Source organism: Trachemys scripta, chromosome 2 (genome assembly GCF_013100865.1).
Source record: "Trachemys scripta elegans isolate TJP31775 chromosome 2, CAS_Tse_1.0, whole genome shotgun sequence".
NCBI classification, from domain to species: Eukaryota; Metazoa; Chordata; order Testudines; family Emydidae; genus Trachemys; species Trachemys scripta.
In genome coordinates, this window is record NC_048299.1 from 79,501,800 (window position 1) to 79,526,388 (window position 24,589).

The 24,589-nt window shown below is 43.3% G+C and overlaps 1 protein-coding gene across 7 annotated transcripts in view; it reads right to left on the minus strand.

Annotated features, from left to right (window-relative positions):
• Nucleotides 1–24,589, minus strand: part of ULK4 (unc-51 like kinase 4) — a 401,679-nt gene that overhangs the window by 238,233 nt on the left and 138,857 nt on the right. For all 7 annotated transcript variants that reach the window (XR_004644496.1, XR_004644497.1, XM_034760991.1 and 4 more), the window contains 4 exons: nt 15,129–15,180; nt 14,798–14,892; nt 8,485–8,536; nt 8,241–8,385 (listed from right to left, as the gene is read on the minus strand). Coding sequence is in view for 5 of the 7 variants with exons in the window: in XM_034760991.1 (XP_034616882.1) it covers nt 8,241–8,385; nt 8,485–8,536; nt 14,798–14,892; nt 15,129–15,180 (344 nt within the window). In the remaining 2 variants the exon portion in view is untranslated. The remainder of the gene's footprint in view (nt 1–8,240; nt 8,386–8,484; nt 8,537–14,797; nt 14,893–15,128; nt 15,181–24,589) is intronic.

Below are 24,589 nucleotides of genomic sequence, written 5' to 3' on the forward strand. Positions count from 1 at the left end.
CCTTTGGGTGCTCGACTCTAGGTGTCGGTGCGTCCCTGTGCTGGAGATCGGAGCTTTATCGCAGCAGTACTCAGCCAGCGAAAGGGCGCTCACAGAGTCGTCTCATGCAGCCGTTGGCACCTGCTGTAGTGTGCGTTCCCCCGACCATCCCCTCCGTTCCTTCTCTACCGCAGAGCTCAGCTGTGTGAACTCCGAAGTAGAGGGGAGGAGGGTGGGTACTGGAGCACCCACAGTGACACACATCTTGAAGAACCATCGTTACTGCGCAAGGTGAGTTACTACTACCTCTTCCTCATCGAATGGTGTCCCTGTGGGTGTTCCACTGTAGGTGCTTGTACAGCAGTACCCCACCAGGGATGGTAGGGGTTTGGCGTTATGTATAAGTGTGTGATGAGAGCACTGTAAGGCCAAAGATAGCGTCTGAAACAAGGCCTTGGATGATAGCGTAATGCTTTGCAAAAGTGTGCTCTGATGTCCAGGTTGCAGCTCTACAAATATCTATTAAGGAGACGTTGTTCAAGAACGCAATCAACGTCGCCATGGCTCGTGTTGAGTGGGATCTGATGCCCACGGGGGGTTCTTTGTGATGCAGGTGGTAGCAAGTATGAATACAGGTAGAGACCCATTTGGAGAGTCTCTGGGTCGATATTGTAGAGCCCCTGGAGCGCTCTGCTGCAGACACCAATAGTCTTGGTGACTTGCGAAATGGTTTAGTTCTGTCCAAGTAGAAGGCTACAGCCCGTCTGACATCCAGCAGGTGCATCGTTGGTTTTCGAGAGTTATGTGGCTTGGGATAGAAGGCAGGTAAGCGTATGGTTTGGTTAATATGAAAATTTGTAGCCACTTTGGGCAAGAATTTTGGGTGAGGACATAACGTGATTTTGTCTTTGGTAAATACAGTGTACAATGGTTCTGCCCAGGGCCGGCTTTAGGCCGATTCAGCCGATTCGGCTGAATTGGGCCCCGCGCCGCAGCTCTCCACCCCGCCCCCAGCTCACTTCCCCCTCCTCCCCTTCCCTGAATGCACCGCCCCCTGCTCCTCCCCCGCCCCTGCTTCCCACGAATCAGAGGTTCGCAGGAAGTCTGAAAAGAAGCAGGGGTGGGCAGGCAGCACCAGGTAAGCTGGGGTAGTGGGGGGTGTGAGAAGGGCTCCGGGGAGGCGCGGCGCGGCGCGGCCCAGTCCAGCCCCGGCTGAGCACCTCTGGCCCCAGCAGCTCCGGCCCCGGGGCGCCGGACCGGCCTGCTCGGCTCGGCTCCGGCCCAGGCCCCGCGGCCCGGTTCAGGCCCGGCCCGTGTCCGGCCCCCCAGCTCGGCTCCGTCCCGGCCCTCGCGGCTCGGCTCGGCTCCGGCCCCCCGGCTCAACTCCAGCCCAGCCCCCCGGCTGAGCGGCTCCGGGTCCGGCCCGGCCCCCGCGGCTCGGCTCTGGGTCCGGCCCGGCTCGGGCCCGGCCCCCCGGCTCAGCTCCAGCCCGGCCCTGGCTGAGCGGCTCCGGGCCAGACCCAAGCCCCACGATCCCGGCTGGAGCTTCGGCCGGAGCGGGGCCCGATTCCTGGGGGAGGGGCTTGCGGCAAGCCACGCCCCCAGGAATCGGGCCCCGCTCTTGCTAAAGCCGGCCCTGGTACTGCCATCAATGCTCCTATTTCACTGACATGTCTGGCAGACGTGATTGCCACTAGGAATGTGACCTTCATTGACATATGAAGGAGTGAGCAGGTTGCTAGAGGCCCGAAGGGTGGTCCTGGGAGACATTTGAGCACAAGATTGAGATCCCATGGTGGTGCAGGTTGACGTACTTCTAGGTACATGTTCTGTATACCTGCTAGAAAGCGCAATGTAATCAGGTGAACGAATATTGGAGCCCCTTCTATCTGTTCGTGGAGGGCCGTAATGGCAGCGAGGTGTACTTTAATAGAGCTTATGGCTAACCCCGTTTCCTTCCGTTCTAGTAGGTAGTCTAGGATCATAGATAGAGGCGCCATGGTCGCGTCCAGCTGTTTTTGCTGTCCCCAAAGGGAGAATCTTCTCCACTTGTGGCGGAAGTATTTCTAGTGGTGAGGGAACGGCTATTTAGTAATACCTGTTTTACTTTCTCCGAACAGTTCAATTCCCCATGTTTGAACCAGAGAGGAGCCACGCTTTGAGATGGAGTTTTGCTGGATCTGGATGGAGCGTCAGGCCCTTGTTCTGGAAAAGGAGGTCCGTCCGGAAAGGAAGCGGTTGTGGGGCACAGACTGCTAGACATGAGAGGTACGGAAACCAAGTCTGTCTGGGCCATGTGGGGACAATAAGAACGATGTATGCTCTGCCGAGTTGTATCTTGCGGATGATCCGTGGGATCAATGGTATCGGCGGGAAGATGTACATGAGTGACACGTTCCAAGGGAAGAGGAAGGCATCCCCTAATGATCCTGGTGCCAGGCCTGCCCTGAAGCAAAATAGTGGACATTTGTGATTTGTTGCTGAGGCGAAAAGGTCAATTACTGGGTGACCCCATTTTTGGAATATTGTGTCGAGAACACGGTCGTTGATTTCCCAGTCGTGTTCCTGTGAGAAGTGCCTCCTGAGGTTATCGGCTGCAGTGTTTTGGCACCCTGGTAAGTATGATGATGTGATGTTTATATTGTTGTGGATGCAGAAGTTCCGCAAATTCATGGCTTCTACGCATAGCAAATGCGACCTAGCTCCTCCTTTGCAATTGATGTAAAACATGCACACCACATTGTCAGTGAGAATAGAGATTGAGGTTTCTCATATGAGTGGGAGGAAGTGTCGGCATGCATTGTGTAGCATGAGGAGTTCCTGGAGATTGATACATAGTCGGGTTTCTGTCGCAGACCACTTGCCTTGTACATTGTGGTGACCCAAGTGGGCGCCCCAACCTATCAGGGAGGCATCTGTTGTAATAGTCACTGATGGGGGGGTCTTGTTGAAAGGGAATCCTGGAACATACATTCCCTGGCTGTGTCCACCATTGTAGAGAGAGGATAATCCTTGGTGGTAGTGTCATACATCTGTTGAGAGAGTGTTTTCTGGGTGCATAGACCGTGCTCAACCAGTGTGGCAGACAGCACATATGGAGTCTAGCATACTTTACTACAAAAGTCGTAGCTGCCATATGTCCCAAAATCTGAAGGCATGTCCTCACTGAAGTTTGTGGGCTGAAGGTCACTGTGGAAATAAGATTGGTCAATGTAGTAAATCTGTGGTTTGGCAATATTGTATGGAGTCTAGGTTGGCTCTGATAAACTGCAATCGCTGGGTTGATTCCAGTGTGGATTTCTTTTCGTTTACCTGTAGACCTAGTTGGTGAAACAGGTCTATTGTGGTCTTCAGCATGCCCGCAGTTTCTTGTTGGTTGGCACCCTTGAGAAGGCAATCATCCAAATAGGGGAAGATTATGATTCCGTTGTGTCATAAATGTGCTGCTGCTACCGCAAGTGTTTTTGAGAATATGCAGGGAGTAGTGGACAGTCTGAAGGGAAGGACCCTGTTTGGTAGTGATTGGGTCCTACTGTGAACGTTGGGAACCGTCTGTGGGCAGGATGTAGTATAATATGGAAGTATGCGTCTTGGAGGTCGAGGGCTGCAAACCAGTCCTCCGCATCTAGCGCTGGGATTATTGTGGCCAGAGTGACCATTTTGAACCTGTGGTTGTGTACGAACCTGTTGAGTTTTCGGAGATCTAAGATTGGTCTCCATCCCCCCTCCTTTCGTCTCTGTCAGGAAATATTTGGAATAAAAACCCCTCCCTTGGTATTGATGTGGTACTGGGTCTACAGCACCCAGAAGTAGGAGGTGGTCTACTTCCTGTTACAGAAGGTGCTTGTGAGAGGGGTCCCTGAAGAGGGACAGGGAAGGGGGGAGAGTAGGGGGAATGGCTGTGAAAGGAATGGTGTAGCCAGATTGTATGATCTCCAAAACCCATTGATCTGTGGTTATCGCAGCCCAGACATGGTAAAATGGGCGTAAGTGGTGACCAAAATTGTGGGATGGGGTATCTGTTGGTGCTAGAGGTGTGGGGCGGTCATGCATACCATCGACCAAGACTTCAAAATTGTGGCTTAAATGTAGATGGACAGGGGACGAGGCCTGGTTCTGTGGAGCTTGTCGTCTCTGAGCCCGTTGTTTGGGTCTGTTCTGAGTGAAGTATCGGGGTTGTTGATGGTTAAACGAGGTGTCTGGTGACCCCTGGTATGGTGTAAAGCGAGGGCATTTGTCAGGCAGCGGATGTATGCCTAGTGTATGCAGCGTTGCACGGGAGGCCTTCATGGTATGGAGGACGTTGTCTGTTTGCGAACTAAGGAAACTATGTAACTATGTATAGACTAACTAAACAATGTAACTAAGTATAGACTAAAAAGAAGTTCCTATGTAACTTGTAACTTTTTTTTTTCAGAAAGCATCAAAGAGCACTGCCGCGGAGCTCCGTCTGCAGCCGAGGATGGATGAGAAGGAACTATGGGGACGGACGGCGAAGCGCGCGCTACAGCAGGTGCCAACTGCTGCTCAAGAGGACTCCTGTGCGCACCCTTCCCTGGGCCGAGTACTGCTGCGAGAAATCTCTGATCTCCGGCGCAGGGATGCACCGACACCTAGAGTGGAGCACCCACAGGGACACCACTTGATGTAGAAGTACTTCTTCACACAATGCACAGTCAACCTGTGGAACTCATGGCCAGGGGGTGTTGTGAAGATCAAAACTATAATGGGATTCAAAAAATAACTAGATAAGTTCATGGACAATAGGTCTATCAATGGCTATTAGCAACGATGGTCAGGGATGCAACCCCACGCTCTGAGTGTCCCTAGACTGTTTGCCAGAACCTGGGAGTGGATAGCAGGCAATGGATCACTTGATGATTGCCCTCTAAAACATCTGGAATTGGCCACTGTTGGAAGACCGGATACTGGACTAGATGGACAATTGGTCTGACCCAGTATGGCTGTTCTTCTGGCTAACCCTGGAGGCCCAGAGGAAAAAGGCTCAGCAGTCGCTTGTAGCTGTGGTGGTTTGGGAATGAGAGCCACTAATGGGACTGGTGATCTCACTCGGGAGCAGGTCGAAGAGAAGACCTCAAAAACTGAGGGTTGTCATAAGGAGGACACTGGGCAAAAGGATATGGCATTGGTGGTCAGTAGGCACCGGCTCAAGACCCTTTGTCCCGACTGCAGGAATGATGCCAATCTCAGTACTCAGGCATCAGAGATCATAGATCACCATATTGGGTGATGACAGAGGGGAGGATGACCCTAACCAGGATCTCGAGGGGGTCTCAGAGATTCTCTGGTGACAACAGGGAAGTCAGCCCCAATAGGGTGAACAAATGATCTAACCAATCTGAAGCACAACACGTGGCGTGATATCAGTGGTGAAAAAGGATAGGGAATCAGCACCAGCGGTACTGAGGAAGTCAGGCTCCCACACAGTACCAGAGAAGGCACCTGCACGGAGGCCAAGGATGGTACCGAGTTTGACAACAAGATCTGCTGCCAGGGCAATGACAGTGCAGAGGGGCACATCCACATCAAGGGGGCCTTCAGTGCTGGGCACAACATCAGCCTCAATTCCACAGCCTGAGATGTGGACAGTGCGAACTGCAGTGCAAAGAAACTCGGTAGCTCCGCAACACAGCCAGAAGGTGCCAAGAGAACAACGGAAGATGAAGCAGTAGACACAATGGTACCGGAAGACTCCCGAACTAGTGGAGAGTCAGACAGAGGCAAATCAGGTCTGAAGGCACCTGATATGCCAACAGCATGGAGACAGTCGGCACTGGTGCTTGCATCATCAGTACCAGATTCAACGGATGCCCCATGACTAGACCCGGAGTCAACAGTATGAGTTCTTGCTGATATCGGCGCACTATTAGGGAGTGATTGGATGGACCTGCTCCATCCCATGTGCTGAAAGGAGTATAGTGCCGGTCAGCACTCCTCTTGAAAGGTGATGAAGAGTTTCCCCAAGCCATGGCTCTAGGGTTGCTAACTTTCCAGGACTGGCCTGGAGTCTCCAGGATTTCATGTGATGAAATCTCCAGGAATACATTCAACCAAAATTGGCAACCCTACAGAGCATGGTCCCCTTTAGTCTTATGGGACCTCTTTCTTGCCTCACAGCCTGCTCCAGAAGGTGCTGCAGCTGTAAGTCTCTCATCACCCAAGTTCTCTTGTTGAATGACTTACAGATGGAGCACTATTCCTTTATGTGTCCCTCACAGAGCCACAGCAAGCACCTCATGTGAGGATTGCTATTGGGGATAGCCCCGCCACGCAACAGACAATGCTTGAACCCTGATGAGGGCATCAGACAGGGCAGACAACTACTCAAACTAACACCAAACTAAACCTAAAGTACCACTAACTATTATATAGAATAAAACAAGAAAAACCTCAGAAAACCAAGACTGAAAATGCGAGGTGAACACACCTCACTGAGCTTTGACTCTAGCTGCAGGAGGTGAGAAAGAACTTGAGGGGGATTGGGGCAACGCCACCCTTACAAAGCCAGAGGGGGGCTAGGACAGCAGGGTATGAGTGCCACTCAGTGGGTACTTCTGGACAAAGTTCTACGGCTTTGGTACACTGGACACATGCCTACATGAAATACATGGCTGCATCTACTCAAAGAAGAACAGTTCTTAACTCATTAGCTGGGCAAACATGGATTTGTTTAAATCACAGCCTAAGAGCTGAGGGAAATTCTCGTCTTGTTCTAAGAGAAACCATGGAGACAGTATCACTGAGATACAACTTGGGCGTCCCACAAATGTTCTATTTGTGTCATTGTGACACTCTGTACCCTGGAACCCCCATATTCACCACTGTGATATGACTATGATAGGTTTTAGTACAAAGTATGTCTTGTGAGATATCGTTTAAAAAGTCTTGATTTGCTGAGCATTAATATCCTATTGGATTATGTGCACTAGCATTTTATGTACAGTTATGAAGTATTGCTATATATGTTAATGAAATATCTTGTGAGGTTTAGGCAACTATCACTGGCCAGACAGGTACTGATGGCCCATCAAGAAGAATCTGCTATCCCAGAGACTCCGTGGAGAGGGCATGTATGCAGTGAGGGTTGCCTAACTCTCACGTCACAAGGATCTTTCTAGTTGCTGGAAGGAAGTATAAAAGAGGGACAGTGACATCATCACTTGGGCTCTCTCCTCCTCCATCTCCACACCTGGAAGATAAAGACTCTGAATTGGGGAGATGGGTCCTAGACTGAAAAGGAATACAGCCTGTGTATTAAGGACTATGAGATGCCTGTCACATCTATTAGCGTGAGCAAAGCTGTTTGATTCAAATCTTGCTTAGTCTGCTAAAGTTAGAATTTAGACTGAAATTTTATTTTAATTTCTTGTGTAATCAATTTTTCTCTCTATGCCTGCTACTTAAAATCTAGCTTTCTGTAGTTAATAAAGCTGTTTTATATTTTACCTAAAACAGTGTGGGGTTGGTTGAAGTGCTTGGGGAATCTCAGCTCAGATTAACAAGGGCTGTTGCACATTCACAACCCTTTGTTGGAGTGGCGAACTAATTAAGGAGTTTATATTGTCTAAGGGAGTCTTGAGCAGTATGAGATGGTATACGTCTGGGGGGGGCAAGCAGGGCCGGCTCCAGGCACCAGCTTAACAAGCAGGTGCTTGGGGCGGCCAAGGGAGAGGGGCGGCACCTGCGGCAATTCGGGGGCAGCAGGTCCCTCACTCCCTCTGGGAGCGAAGGACCTGCCGCTAAATTGCCGCCGCCACCAATTGCGGCTTTTTTTTTTTTTTTTTTTATTTTTGCTTGGGGCGGCAGAAATGCTGGAGCTGGCCCTGGGGGCAAGACTGGGGTGATTAGCTGGTGCTTCTCTCGTTATGATTCATGAGTGGCTGAGAGAGCATTCCTACAATTTAGCTGGGTGTGAATCTCCACATGCTGATGGCTGAGTGATCACAGCCCCTGGAAAGGTTTGCTGTTTGTCACTGGCATTGCACTGAAAGAGACAGGCCAGGCTGGAGAGTTTAAGGGACACAGCAGTCCCACATTTCTGGTTGTACCCTGGGGATCCCATCACAAGTACTGAATGGATTTTGCAGGCACACATCTGGCAGAAAAATCTGACACCAATTTATCATTATTTACTACTATTTTAGTTTTGTTTAAATCAAAAAGGTATTTAAAACAAATATACAGTCAAAATGAATTGTATATCAAATTATTCCCCATTAGAGCAGCTGTACTGTACTTACTGAGGCAGCAATGAATCTCTAATGAGACACAGAAGCTTGTTGTTTGAGTCAAGGCTCTCCTCTTTCTCCTCAGCCATGACCTCGTGGCTCACAAGCAGTGATGTGGTTTCTGAAAGCAACCGCAAGCTGAAGAGTCTCCATTCCACTTGAAAATAAATGTGCCAAGAACGTGACCACACTGAAGTCTAATTAAAACAAAATGTGGAATTCATGGAAATTTTAGTTGATGTGGCCATGTACTTACCATTCTGACTACGGACCAAAGAAACTAAGGGTGGGAGGATATAGTCCACAACCTAAAACAGAGCATTAAAAAGATCTGGTTTAGATCATTCAGAAAGAAAAAATAGAACTCAGATATATATACACATAATCCGTTTATTCCATTGCTAGACTCTTTAATCAAAGGGATGAACAATCATGGAAATCCATCCATAATCACACTTACTAGGCCACCAAGTTCACTTTGCTCTAGTAAATCACTATAAAGTCATAGATGATAACATCTGTATATCAAAAACAGCAGTATCTATGTTGGCACAATTTACTGAGAATTCTTTTTAGTTTAAAAAGCAGTATTTGGTGCTGATGTTGGTAATTTTATTTTAGCTTCTTTAATATCTAAGTGTATTAATCCCCATGCTCCAGTCCATAAACTAATCAGATGGGATTAAGAAGAAATTTCCTCCAATGATAGTTAAGGTACATTGTGGAAGTTTCACACCCTCCACACTGACGCATTCATCATCAATTTCAGAGAGAGGATATTTCAACTAGATAAACCATTGGTTCTTTCCAGTACAGTCATCCATAGGTTCCCATTAAGATTCAGATTTAGAGACTGAAGTCTTGAATTTTGAAAAAAATATGCTCCAATAAAATGTTTCTATATTCCCGAGAGAGTCACTGAGCAATATATTCCAGTCTGATATATCAAGTCCCCTCTTTAGTGGAATGACAGCTTATTTTCAACCTCAATTTTATGCAAATTCAGCCTTCTAACAAGCACACACACAAAAAAAGTTATTGGGAATGGAAAACAACAGGAGCAGAGATGAAAATCATCAGAAGCAATACAATACAGTTAACTGATTTTGAGCATCCAGGGCAGGTCACAGATCCTAAAACTGAGAAGTTAATATTACTAGTTAATCATCATTTCAGTAAACTACACAAATCAAATAATGAAGAACTTTCAGGATAACACCACCACAAAAAAAATCTAGTGGAAACAAATGATTTGACCATGCTACCACAAGATGGGCTTCTCGATTGCTCTGAACAGAATGTAAGATATGATGTTTTAAAATATATATATTTGTGGCTAGCTTCTTAGTTAGTATAAATCAGTTTAGTTCCACTGAATTTATTTGAATGTTACAAAAATGACACATTACAATGGTTAACAATGTTTTGTTTGGAGAAGAATCATTTAATTTCATAAAGTACTCAATCAAGTCTTCTTGATGTATAAGGTGCATTTTTCAATACTTCATCATTATGAAATCTTTCATAGCCCTTATCATACATATATAATAGAATAAGTAATAAATGACTTAGCACTCCAATAGCTCCTTTCAATGGAGGACTTTAAATTCCTTTACAAATGCTAACTAAGCAAGTCTCAAAACAGACCTGTGAAATGGGTAAGAATGTATGGGATCACTTCTTCTGCCACTTAACACAGCTGCTTTTAGGTGAGAGAATATATCTCATTTGGTCAATTCAGATCCTAGTTTAGGAATGCTCCTGGATTCCTTGCTGATGCTACTTCTCACATAGAAAGCATTACTCACAGATGCTGCTATCATCTCTGGCTGGCTAGGAAACACCATCATATTATGGCAGACAATGACCTGGTCTCAGTTGTATACATGTTTTCAACACCTCCTGTCTGGACTACACCCATGCAATACACATCAGCCATTAGGAAACTCCATCTACTATAGAATGTTATGTGTCTCCTCAGCAACACAGGCTACTGTGAGTGTACCAAACCTGTCTCCTCTACTCTGTAGCCTGGCTTCCCATAGAATATTCAATCAAATTCAATGTCTTGGTCCTTATCTTCATGGTGCTCTATTGCCTGGGCGCAGCGTATCTAAAAAAAAAAAAGCCTAAGGATCTAGGATGAAGCTCACGGTTGACAACTTTCCCCCTCAGTCACAACAGAACTTTCAACTATAAGTGTAAAGTTCATCTGTGCCAGAGACAGAGCTTTCTTGGGGGCCAGTTCAAGAGCGTGGCATGAACTCCCCCAGGAATTACACACTATCACAAACCTCACCACTTTCCCACCGTCACCAACAAAAAATACCGACCAAAAGAAAACACTACACTGCATGCACAAATCCCCGATAGGGTGAGAATGAGAGGAAGAACAAATCATATATGACAGATAACGAACACACCTTGTAATATGCTACTGGTGCCCAGATACTACAATAATGAAGACATTATAAGAACTTATATGCAATAGACAAGACTGGATTTCTACACCTCAGGCAGGAGAAAAGGTTAGTCAGTCTTCCATCATATAGTAGAGAGGGGAAAGCCCACTGTTAATATTGTGGAACATGAAGGGGACAGACAGCTTTGCTTCCTAAGAGCTCATCTACTCTTTTCCACATACGTATGAGGAAAGGGAGTCTATGCACATGTAGTGGGGAAGGGTGCAGAAATAGAGGTGTGCTGCCACAATGGCATGCTCCTTTTCCCCCTGTGCGGGGGCTTCTTGGTGTTCCAGTTCCAAAGCTTTGCAGGGAACAAAACTGATGCCTTATCCCCTCTTCCTCCTTTACAAAACTTGCAGACAGAACATGTAATAAGATATACTGCTTCCTTCCTATGCTGTGCAAGCCTCTGAAAGAGTCAAGGGATGGACAGATACTTGGGCAGCTGAGGTCAGGACTGCTCCTGACAGAGTGACCCCTGCAGAAGCCAGAGGGTCAGTGGTAGCTTGATAGCAGGGTCTCTGGTGGCTCATTGTGAGGTTTAGGGAGAGGCAGGATCCCTGGCCTATTCTGTGGACATATAGGGAAACAACTCCCTGATATGCAAGAATCAAATAGAAATTAAGCAATTTCAGGGAGTATCTATTCCCATGTAGATTAGTCCCATATAAGAAGTACAAGGCCAATAGGTAGGTAAGAAGATTTTTCTTTTTGTTTAAAAGGAATGTTCTTTTTTGATATACTCTGTATACAAAGCTACAGAATTACACCTAAAAAATTCAGTGTTCAAAAAATATTAGTTGACTTAAGACTCTGTTGATTAGCAACATTATGGGTACGTCTACACTTCAAACCAGGATTCCCAGTTTGAAGAGACATACTCATGCTAGCTTTCACTGAGCTACTATACTAAAAATAGAATGTAGCTGCAGCACTGTGAGCGGGCTAGCTGTCCTTAGTATGTGCCCGGGGGTTGGACAGGTACATACTCAGGGCAGCTAACTCCTCCTGCAGTTTGTGCTGCTCTGGCTGCATTCTATTTTTAGCATGCTAGCTCAATGTCTCCTCAATTTGGCAATCCCACCCTCAGTTCGAAGTGGAGACATACCCTATTGTTAACAACATTCAAACTGCCTAAGCATCACAAACTGTCTTAAAATAAAAAGCTCTATTTACAGAGACAGAATAATGACAAACTGATCACTCCACATAGAAATTGTTCTGTACTGGCCTTCATTTGATGAATTCCAAGTAATTCCCCATTTATTCTAACCCTACTAACAATACATGTTCCTTCACTTTTAGAAATAAATCTCTTCAATGAACAACTTGAATTTGATCATACTGTATTGTCACATGTCCACAGCAATTGAATATGGTGCTTGAAAGTCAACCTACTATTGCCGGTCAGTCCAAAGCATTCATAACATCATTATTTTTAAACTTTATAACTTATTTTAAAATGAAGATAAACATTGTGCTTTCTTCATTTTCTATTAGAAACTAAAACAATTTTAATGTTGCTATTATGGAGCAAATGTTATGCACCACTCAAGAAGGCTTTAGCTTATTTTTTTATTCATGACACACTGATGGTAGGCAACTTTGTCTAAAGGAACTATCCTGACCTCTGGGACCTATCGAAGATACACATTTCTGGCAAGTAAAAGGATATCGTATTAACCACTTTTATATTTAAAGTATTGATCTGGAACTGTGAACATGTCTTGCTTCAACTTTTCAAAAAAGCATTAAGTTCCTTTGGGTGCTGGCATTTATATTCATAGATTCCAGTCATGTCCAACCTGCAGCAATTAAAAGGTATCCCTTGAGTAACAGTATTTCTAAAAATATTTTGTATGCATCATGTAAGATGAGGTAGCACTTTCCTCTACAGTAATGGTAAGCTGTACTTTCCAAAATAATTAGCACACTAGACCCCGCAAGTGGTAAATTAATTACAGAGGGTCCTGTAGCACCTTTAAGACTAACAGAAGTATTGGGAGCATAAGCTTTCGTGGGTAAGAACCTCACTTCTTCAGATGCAAGCTAATTACAGTTCACACTATTAGCAGCAGACATGGTTACGACAATCAGTTATGATGGACTAAAACAGATCTCTTCAACCTAGCATACTAAATTCAGGGCACTTTTCTCACTATATATGGGGTCTCAATGGCCATTTGTTGGACACTAGTATTGGTCTGGAGAAAGAGAAAACTTATTGATGGAAATGAAGCAGGCAAGTGACAGATTATTTTCTCAAAACTAATTGTTCATAAGCAATGGAAGTAGTTATTTTCAGTTAATAAATATTTTTTTAAAAAGACATCCATTTGAAAACTGGAAAAGGATTCTGTCTGTATACAAAAGTGCCATACTTCATAAATTTTAACAAGCATTTGGGTGGACATGAAAATTAGTTCTGGTTATTGACAGTGATTGTTTGGATAAAGTAAACACTACCAGAAAACTTTGCAAAATATCTGAATAAAAATTGAATATCTTTTAAAGTGAAAAAAGTTTGGTTAAATTAAAAAAAAAATAAAAACCCACATGATTTTGCCCTTTCTTAGGCTGGGACTAAAATGGATTCTTGCAGCATTTTTGATCTACGCAGAGCTAGGAAACAAATGAAGAGTTTGTCTACATGTCAAGTTACTGCACAGCAAACCAGGGCGTGAATCTACAGCAAACCAGCTTGCAATTTGGTGGACATTGCTACAGCAGAGTGAAAATACAGCTTAGTGATAATTTGGAAGTAAAGTGGGATAGTCACTCCTCACTTTTTGTCACAATATGTTGCGAGTATGTATATTAAAAAGGCACCTGCCTTCTTGCTGCAATTTATTTCAGAAAAAAACAGACCTTATAATTAATATAATGCACTGAAAGAAGGTACTGAAATTTCAGTTAATATTTTTGAAAGAAACATGCCTCACTTTTATGGAGGTCACACTAAAGACACACTAAAAACCACAGAACCATTATCTTAAGAAACAGCAGTTGTTCTTGGAATGGTGTCTAACAATGAATTTACATGCTGTTAAGCGTCTGAGATAACATTCACTTGAATTCACTCCAGATCGCTACTTAACTTCTGCTTCAAGAACTGCTTCTGCAATTCTGCTTGCAGTGAATTGAGTTGACTTAAAAATAAATTTTATATCCCTGTTCCACTTCCCTTAACCTCTATCTACTTATCTATCTGATTCTGAGCTCCTAGTAGGGAGGACCAGACTTTCTTGACTGTTTGGCAAACACCCAGTATATTGCTTACTGTACACTATTCAAAAACCAACAATAACAACAGGCAGTTTAATTCCAGCTCATCTTTTTTGTATGTGTTAGTTTTAGTATTTTTAGTCCTTACAACTTCACAACTTAACAGTCAGCTGAAAAACACACACACCAAAAGGGGATTGGAGAACTGAGACAGAGTTTTTCTTCTCTAGGCCACATGTTCATATCAGTCCAGCTCAGTTTGTTAATGACCAAAGGCTGTTTCAATTTGATGGCTGTTGAGTTCAGTCCAATTTCCAGTAAACAAGTGTCCATATAATAATAAAAATCAATACCATAACCAGCATTAATTGGTACTCTTGGTAGCAGTCTCATCAGAAAGAACAAGGATTGAATGAGCTCAAAGGCAGAAATACCCTTTTACTCTTAGAGGTGAATCTCTTCAGGTCATGATTAAGGCATACTGGCAGAATGAAGTAGGGAAACTTCCACAGATGTTCAGTGCTGTTCTTGTTCTGTGGCTAAAGTGGTCAATCCATTTTTTTTCTAATACAAAATCATTTTAGAAACAGATTTCCAGAGCTAATTCTGGACAAAATATCTGACTCTTTTTGCACCTTTTCAACTGATTGGACATAATAAATTGAACCTGAACATTTCTGTTCACCTTTTAAATTTAGATCTTTCTATAAATGAACAAATCATTTTCAATCAAAAAATAATTAAAACTTGTTTCTATTTTCTGATCATACATATTTTAAGTCTTGACCCTAATAACTACTGACTACTTGAAACATTCCGTTTGTTAGTGGGAATTCAGACAGTACGTATGCAATTGTTTCATGTGCTACCAGGACTTACTGTTGAGCGGTGGAGCGTCAACAAGACTGGATGCTGTGTTACCACTTCGAATGCTGATAAAGTGGTCTTAATTAGTTCTTCTGATGCAGTTTGACCTGTTCATAAAAAAAGCATTGTTCTTCCTTATAACATGCTACAGTAAGAATCATAGATGCCAGAACTAGGGGTACTGGGGGTGCTGCCACACCCTGTGGCTTGAAGTGGTTTCCATCATATACAGGGTTTACATTTGGTTCAATGGCTCTCAGCACCCCCACTATACACATTGTTCCAGCACAACTGGTAAGAATACATTTATATAAAGATATGGGAATGCCATAGATGAACTTACCTATTGCTCCATCTAAGTTAGTTTCTCCCAAATCTATTGATTTGATAAAATTCTGTAGAAAAAAAAAATACACATTCAAAACGAGTTTAGAAACAAAGAGTAACAAATGTTTTTCACACACACACCCCTCAGAGCATCCTCATTAAAACTATGCTATCCTCAACCAAATTTAATATTTTTCATATATGAAAGTTGAATGCATTTGTATTCTAGTTTTCATGACATAATTTTGCAGTTTTGTAAAGGTGTTGCATACTCAAAAGTACTGTACAACAAGGCCCATTAACTCGACTAATGTCAAGAAGTTTCCTGATAAATATGAAGCAATTAAATAGTGTACTTTATTAGTAACAGACCTTGCATTTTCTAAAAAGAGACTTTGAACTTTCTTGGATACTGCTATATTAAAATAGCTCATGAAAAAGACCAAAGACCCTCTGGAAAATGTAATTTTCTGTAATTTGTGCCATCTTTTTGATCTCCACACACAGTGCATATTGTATGGATGCACTTACATGCAGGAGTACATAGAGAAAGGCATACTTTATAACCTAAATAAATCATCATTCTGAGGCACAGTGAATAAAATATTAATGATTTGGGATAAGTAAATATGATACTATTATTCCCACTGTTCTTGGGCTATTTAATTCATTTCCTCTCTTCTGACTTCACTTTTATGCATTACACCTTTCATAGGGGACGCAAAAGACATGCTATGGATGCTTACTTGCCACAGAAGGAATAATTCTTAGCAGAATTTAATACACTATTACTTATATTTATCAAGTCATAGAGTTTTATTGCATAGACAAGGTACTGCTTTGGCATCATCTTTCTGACCTTCAAGTTATACACCTCATTTCTATACAGTATTACGGTAAAAGCTATACAATAATTTTCATAGAACTTTCAATTTATGTCCTGAGGATGTCAATGATAAATTGTATTACTATAACATTGTTAGAAGTGTATCCAGAACACACTACCTTTTCCCTAATACCTAAGAAATGCATACAGGAGTTTTCTATCCACAATAACAGCATTATATCTTTGTTTTTAAACTATTACAGAGCAGTCATAGAAGAATGTTTACTTACCTTAAAGTAACTGTGATCCCTTGAGATACTGTCAAGTGGATCCCACAGTAAATGCACATGTGATTCATACACGTGAGATGGATTTTTTTTTTTAAATAAGCAGTGTCCATCAGAAGGAGTGACAGTCTGAATGGTTTACTCCTGTCAATGTAGAGTCCTGGCTACATCTAGGGTGTGTAATTTCTTTTCTCCCAGTGCCAAATGAGGTTTCAGGAAGAAGAAATGCAAGTTGATGGATTAGTTCAGATGAAATTCTAAAACCACTTTGGAGGTGAATTTCAGGTAAGGTCTTAGCACCACCTTGTCCCTATGAAATATCATTTGGGGAGGGTAAGCCATAAACACCTGAAGCTCACTCACTCTTCTGGCTGGAGTGAAAGACTAGGAGGTTCACCTTCCTAGTGAGGTGATGTAGGGAGCATTCTGAAAAAGGTTAAAAGGGAAACTCCATGAGTCTAAGGAGGACTATATTGAGGTCACAGGCAGGAATTGGTTCTCTGACTAGTGGGCATGTAGAAGCCCTTTAAGAAATTTCAGTAGCATAGGGTGAGAATATTAGGGATGGGCAGAAAACCGGTTTCCCATCCTGAGAGAATTTTTGAGATTTCAAATTTTTTCCCATCCCACTTCAACCCAAAAATTTTGATTTGGATCAATCAAATGTTCATTTCGATTTCAACCTTCCCACCCCCTTTTTTTTTAAGTCCAAATTTCTAAAATTTCAAAACAAAAAAAAAGTTGTTTTGACTGGAAAAACTGAAGCTTTTCATTTAAAATATGCTGAAATATCCCATTTCAACAATTTCAAAACTTTTTTCCCCGAAATTTGAGTCAGGATATTTGTCAAAACTTGCCTCAGTTCACAGTTTAGGTTTCAACAAATTGACATTTTGGGGGGAAAAAGTATTCATAAAAAAATTCCTGACCAACTAGAGAGAAGAAAGATGGGTGACAAGCTAAAATTGCTGAGAGGCCGACTTTACTAGATTTGAACAGAAGACCAGCTTGCATAGGGTGTCAAGGATCTTCTGTAATGAGATCTGGAGTTTTTGGGCTGCCCATTTCAAGAACTTCTTCCATTTTGAAGAATACGTTATCTAGAAGATGTCATTTTGTTTTGAAACAGGATTTCCTGGACCTGTAGGGAGCAGCCATTATCTGTGTTACTGAGCCATCCAACAGCCACACAATGAGTGCAGTGACAATGGTTCTGGGTGGAGTAACTGGCCATGGTTCGGTGAGACAAGTTCCAGGCAGCGTGGGAGTTGGCCTGGAGGCTGGACATCTGCAGTAGATCTGTCAGCCACAGCTGCCTTGGCCAATAAGGAGCCAACAGAATGATTGTGGGACTCACCCTGGGAATCAGGGGAAATTATGCAAAGGCATACAAACAAGCCTCTATTCCACTGAAGGAGGAAGGTATCTGGTAATGAATCTGGACTCAGGCCTTTTCTAGAACAAAAGTTATGACATTCTGCATTACCATTGGGGCAGAAAAATCTTTTGTGGGGAATCTCCACTAATGAAATATCTGTTCTGTAATGCATCTGTGCAAGGGCCATTCATGTCTGGTCACAGACTGCTTGCCTGCTAACTTGTTGCTGAATCCTGGTGTTGTCCTGTTCTGACGACACCAATTTCAGAAGTTGATGACTTACAGGCAGAAGGGCAAAGAGCAGGTGCCCTCTTGCTTGTTATGTAGTGCATGGCTGTTGTGTTGTCTGTGAAAAATCTACAATGAAGGAATTATGGAGGACATGAGGTGGCATAGGGCACATGTGCAGCCTTAACAGACACTGCTATTAAAAAAAAAAAAAAAAAAAACCTCAGTCTTGAATGCACAGAGCACATTTGTACCTAGAGTGGGATCCACACTGACACATACTTAAAGAACAATTATTTTGGATGAACATCAAGGTCTAATAAGTTAATTTTCTATGAAAAAAGGCAATTTATCATTATGTCTGCCTGTTCATTTGAAGAAAGCTACTACCTTTCATCTAATTTCTTTAGAGAGAGCGTTTTGTTTATCTGTGACAAATTAAAATCTGACCATTTTGGGAAATCCATAATCTGTGCTGATTTTGCACTGACTGAATTGTGCCCATTGGTATACACCAGTCTCTTCTGAATGGCTCTCCAGGATATCATTAACCATCCTTGTGTTATGTTTAATTGAAGAGAGACAGGAGACAAATCAAGTCCAGTGCCAAAATTCCTACTTTAAAGTCAAAATAGCTTGATCCTTGCCATCCATAATCTCTGCCACTAGGTGGTCAGGTGCAGAAGCTCTAGGCTTATCCTATCTGATGGGAGAGGAGTGTGAAGAGCAAGTTACTCACCCTGTGCAGTAACTGTGGTTCTTCAAGAGGTGTCCCCCCAATGAGTGCTCCACTCTAGGTATGCCTGCACCCCCAGCACCTCAGGTCAGAGATTTTAGGTAGCAGCGTCCATTCAGCCCGCCCATGCGCTCTCTCCATCTCGTGCCCTGCATCAGAGCTATATAGTGCTCAATGGGTGAACTGCTCTCAGTTCCTTCTCTAACTCAGAGCTCACTGGAAAGAACTCCAAAGCAGAGGGGAGGAGGGGAGGTAGTGGAGAACCCATAGCAACACACATCTCAAAGAACCACACAGTTATTGCACTGGGTAAGTAACCTTCCCTTCTTCAAGTAGTGTCTCTATGGGTGTTCCATTCTAGGTCTCTCCAGCAGTACTCCTGTGGGAAGTATGGGGCTTCAGTGTAGAATCTAGAATTGCAGATAAGACATTGGAACCAAATATGGCATTGGACGCTGAGTCATGAGCGACTGCATAATGTTCAGCAAATGTATGAGCAGATGTCCGAGTCACAGCTCTGCGTGTTTCTACAACAGGAACATTTTTGACAAAGGCTATGGAAGTAGAGAGGGATCTCGTGGAGTGATTTCATATTTTAGAAGGATGTTGAAGATTGTGAGACCGATAGCAGTAGGTAATGCAGCTTGATATCCAGCTAGAGTCTCTTTGTTTGGAGACTAAGGATCCCTTAGATCTGTCCACAATGGAGAGAAATAGTCTGGAAGATTTCCTGAAGGTCATAGTCCTATCTAAATAAAAGGCTAGTGTTCTCCTTACACTGACTGTGTGCAATGTTGAATCTCTTTTTTTCTTGGTGCAGTTTCAGAAAAAACTGGGAGGTGGATAAGTTGGTTTATGTGGAAGTATTTATGTCCACTATTTTCAGCAGGAACTTGGGATGTGGTCGTAATGTCACCTTGCCTTAAAAAAAAAAAAAAAAAAAAAGACTGTAAAGAGGGGGTATGCCATTAGATGCCCCCTCTCTCCTATTCTTCAGGCAGTTTTCATAGAGAGGTGTTGAAGGGAGCAGCGGCCATGGGTTCAAAGGGAGGTCTTGTTAGACACTGAAAGACAAAATTGAGGTCCCATGTCAGTATGGGGCATCCGATTTGTGAAAAGAGATTACCTAGACCTTTGAGAAACCCTCTGGTTGTGGGATGAGCGAAAACAGAATAACCCTCTATCTGATGAGGGAAGGCTGTGACAGTGACAAAGTGCACCTTGACAGAGCTTAGAGATAATCCTGACCTTTTTAGTTCTAGGTTGAAATGCATACAGAAGACCTGTGTCCCAATGTGAAGTATTGCAAGGCTTATTACAAAGGTGCCCACCACCATGTGTCCCAGTAGCTGGAGACAGTCCAAGGGCTGACCCAGACTGTTAAGAAAAAATTGATCAGAGTGCTGAATCTGTGCAAGGGGAGGAATGTTTTGGCTTCTACTGCATTGAAGGAGGCTTCTATGAACTCCAGATGTTGTACAGGAGTTAATACGGACTTTTGAATATTTAATTGTAGTCCCAGTCAGAGAAATAGGTCCATGACTTCTTGTGTGACCATCAAACCCTTGTTGAAGGAGCATGCCTTGAGAAGGTAATCGTCTAAGCATGGAAAGATCAGAATTCCTTGTTTGCGAAGATGTACTGCTACCACAGAAAGGACCTTTGAGAACATTCTGGGCGCAGAAGATAAGCCAAATGGGAGCATATTGTATTAAAAGCGATCAAACCCGGAGTAAATCAGAGAAACTTTCTGTGGGATGGCTGGATCACAATATGGAATTAAGCAACCTTCAGGTCAAGAGCTGAGAACCAGTCCCCTTGGTCCAGAAATGGAATTATTGCTGTGAGAATTACCATTTTGAATCGCTGAACCTTCACAAATCTGTTGAGTGATCTTAGATCTAGAATAGATCTCCAAGTGTTTTTTTTTCAGTACCAGGAAGTACTTGGAGTAGAATTTCCTCCCTCTGTATTGTGCGGAAACTGGTTCTACAGCATCCAGGTTCAAGAGTGAGTCCATTTTTGGTTGTAAAAGATGCTCATGAGAAGGGTGTCTGAAAAGGGAAGGGGGGGGAGGGAGGAAGAGAGGTAGGTAGATAAAATGGATAAAATATCCTGTAGAAATGGTCTCCAACAACCATTTGTCCGTAGTTATGTGCTCCCAGTTTTAATGAAAAAGAGCAAGGTGGTTGCCGAAGGGAGAGAAACATGTGGATTGTTGCAACAGATAAGGATGGGGGTGGTAATTCGGGCCCTTGACCAACCTACCAAAATTGATGTTTAGATATAGAGGGTTATGAAGTGAATGCTTGTGGGGCACTTGGTGTACTCTTCTACAATCTCTTGTGCTGGGTTTCATAAGGCCTCGGGTCGGGGGGGAAGGAGAATTGAGTAGGCTGTAATCTCTGCACCATATGGGATTTACTGAATCTTTTTTTGTGTGTAGGCATGTAAATTCCTAACAAGCACAAGGTGACTCTAGAATCTTTTGATGTGTGGAGGATTCATCAGTTTTCTTGATGAACAACTTTGATTCTTCAAACAGAAGGACCTCCGCTGTAGGCTGGATTTCCTTTGAAAAGCCAGATAGTTGAAGCCAGGAAGCCCTCCTCATGACCACCGTTGTAGTGGCTGTGTCAGCAGTGGCTAGAGAGGCCTGCAGAGATGTACTTGCAAGGAGTTGGCCTTCAGCAGTGATCATCTGAAATTGCTCCCTCTGGTCTGTTGGAAGATTGCCAGTAAAGGCATTCAGTTTGGAGTAATTAATATATTATATACTTTGCCATGGGAGTTTGATAAGTGGCTACCCTAAATCACAGAATAGCAGATGATTGTGATTTGTTTACCCCAATAAATCCAGATATTTAAAATCCTCATCATATGGCATTGATTTAGCATGGTGCTGTCTGTCATGTAGATTTAAAGCACTGACAATAAGGGAATTTGGGGATGGGTGTGAAAATAAAAAGCTTGAGCCCTTGGAGGGAACATAGTATTTTTTTCCCCGCTCTTATAGGTGAGAGGTATTGTTGCTGGGGTATGCCATATTATTTTTGCTGAGTGCAGGAAGGCCTCGCAATGTGGAGAGATGAGAATGTGTGCAAGATGTCAAGTAGCCTGTGTTGCGACTCCTTAATCTCTTCTAGCAGAAATTTTAAGGAGTCTGCTAGCCTTCTGATAAAGTCTTGAAATTGTTTGAAACTGCATGCCAAAGTTGGTGGAGGAACCAGTAACCACGGTAGAGGAGTAGACTTAAGTGTGCCTGAAATAATACGCTTGGTGGAATTAAGTTGCACATCGATCATCCTTGTGTGAGATGAGCAAGCCCATACTGGAGCGCAGTACTCTGCAGCTGAATAACAGTGCCAAGGCTGAAGTGCGTACCATTTGGGTATTGGCACCCCAAGTCATTCCGGACAGTTTTCCAAGCAAGTTGTTGAGCGTTTTGACCTTAGTTGCTGTTTTTGTAAGATGGTCACAACATGTGAGAGTTCTATTCAACGTGATGCCTACATAGACTGGATGTGAATCATGCTTTATTCGCTAAACATTGAGAACTATATTCAGCTCTCTGCTCGCTTGTGCATGATCTAAGTGGAAGACACCCAACACACTTGGCATCAGGCACCACCAACAATAATCAGCCATAGCCACCATATATGCATTCAAATCACTTAAGTATGTCAAAGGAGTGGAACTGAGTGCCGAGGCATATGTCGTCTGCATAAAACTCACAAGATCCGGCATATGGTAGGTTATTCAAATATAAGTCAAACAACATTGGAGATAATACTGAGCCTTGCGAGAAGCTGTTCTGGTGCCTCCAAGCACTTGTTCTTGTAAGGCTACTGATGTGGTGCAAAAGACATGGATGTGGGCACCCAAGGGCATCCATATCAACTGGGTGGGCTGTCTCTCTCAAGACAGTAAGCTGGTTCTGCAGTTGTGGAAAGCTCCCTGATAGTGGAAAGGAGAGCCTTGGACAGAAATGTGAGAAACTGATGAGAAATTGTCATCATCGTCCTCCTCTTCATCACTTCACAGAGGTGGAGCAGTTATGGAAGCTATGAGAGACTGTCAGTACTGTTTGTCTGTCCGGGCAGTGAAAGGGATGGTCGGTATCGGAATGTGTTGATGCCGATCAGGAGACACTCAGGCATTTCTGAAACCACCGAGACCCTGGAAAAGCAAAATTCCTGTGGTACCAGGATGGTGGGCAGTACTGCTGAGGTAAGATGAGCAGAAGCGACTGATGTAGAAGGTGCTGATGGTACTGGAGATCTCTTACACTGATGAATGACCAGTAGGTGTTGGTTTGGCCTTCTGCAGAGCTGACGTACTAGGTACTGAGGCTCTAGGGGACGCTGTCGGTACCAATTTTAAAGCTGTTCTCTCTCTGCCATTCCATTCACCCGACAGTGGCAATCTTCCGGAGCCCAAACTCTTCGAGTCCTTAGGCTTTCTGGCAATGACAATACCTGAGGAACTTGCAGCCTCATAGGTACTGAGCTGGAGATCGGTGGGTGCCAAGGTGGTCGACCTGGCCGGGGATCGTCTCTTAGTGGTAGATTCTCTACCCAAGGGACATGAAGTCTGCTTTCTGGTGACTTTTTGAGAGGAATCCAGGGATTTCCTCTTCAAAGCCATGGGGGAGTGTCATGCCAAAGAAGTTGATGGAGTAGGCCTTCTCAAGGACCGTTGTACAAGGAGGGTCCCTGGGCTGGGGTCAGAACTCTCCATCAGTTTTAGTTACTGGTTCTTTCTGGCCCTTTATTTTAATTTAAGGCAGAAATAACACTTTTGAGGGATGTGTAACTCCCCGAGACAGCGTATACAGCATGAATATCCATCATTGACTGGGATAGCCTCTCGACAGGAAGGCAATGTTTAAACCCAGGGGAGCCAGAATTACCCTTTTCAGGTTCCCCTTCCCCACAGGGAACAACCAAGAAAAAAATAATTGTGGATGCTATTCTAAGAAAAAAAAAAATTATAAACTCCTCAAAAAAAAAAGGAAAAGGGAGTACTAGAACTAATGGAAACTCTATGAACTAATTATCTCGAACAAGAAGAAAAAAAATACAAGTGAGGTAATCTCAATTCGGATGCTGCTGAGGTGGTTGAGAAGGAAGTGAGGGTGGTTTGCCCACACAGCGCTATATAACCCTGTTGCAGGGCATGAGATGGGAGAATGCATGTGTGGGCCAAACAGACACTGCTACCTAAAATCTCTGATCTGAGATGCATGGGGCACAAGCACACCTAGGGTGGAGCACCCATAGGGACACTACTTGAAGGCATCTGCTTCTTGAAACTTCACTTTCTTCCTATTCAAACATGCACAAAAGGGACAGAGACAATATGGCCCTAATGCTTTCATGAGAGGATTCCATGAGGAATTATTTTGCCAAACATATGCAAATTCTTCCATGCATCATCATCAGATCCTCAACTAATATAAACAGAAGGTTAAGAATAAATTTTACAAAGAATTCTTTCATCAATCACTATAGAAACTGTATTTAAAGAAGCCCAAAAACGACGACCAACTGCCTTCATATATGGTTTCATCAATTCACCATAAAGCTAAAATATTGACTAGAGCGAACCAGTTTGGGCTAACAAAGCATTTGATAAGATCTTTCATCCTTCTCACCAACTTTTCTTTGAGGATGTAGTTGTGAAGTGGAATCAAGGGGAATTGAGAGTGCCCAACTTCTTGCAGGATTGCGTCTGCATTATTTATCGCATTTAAGATTATATGAACCATAGCAGGGGATACAAATAATTCTGAATTCAAGATTCCATAGGTAAGTGAAGGATGAGCTGATATTTCAGAATTTGGCTTTAACTACAACAACATATATTTTAAGTTTACAGATACATAAATTCTATTTGGTTAATTATTTGGGATCATTATTTTAAACTTTGTAGCGCAGAGATTTATTGATGAAAAATAAGTCTTTTTCATGTCTAGGTTGCTAGTTCAAATCAAGCCCAGTTAGTTACTGTAAATTGTTAT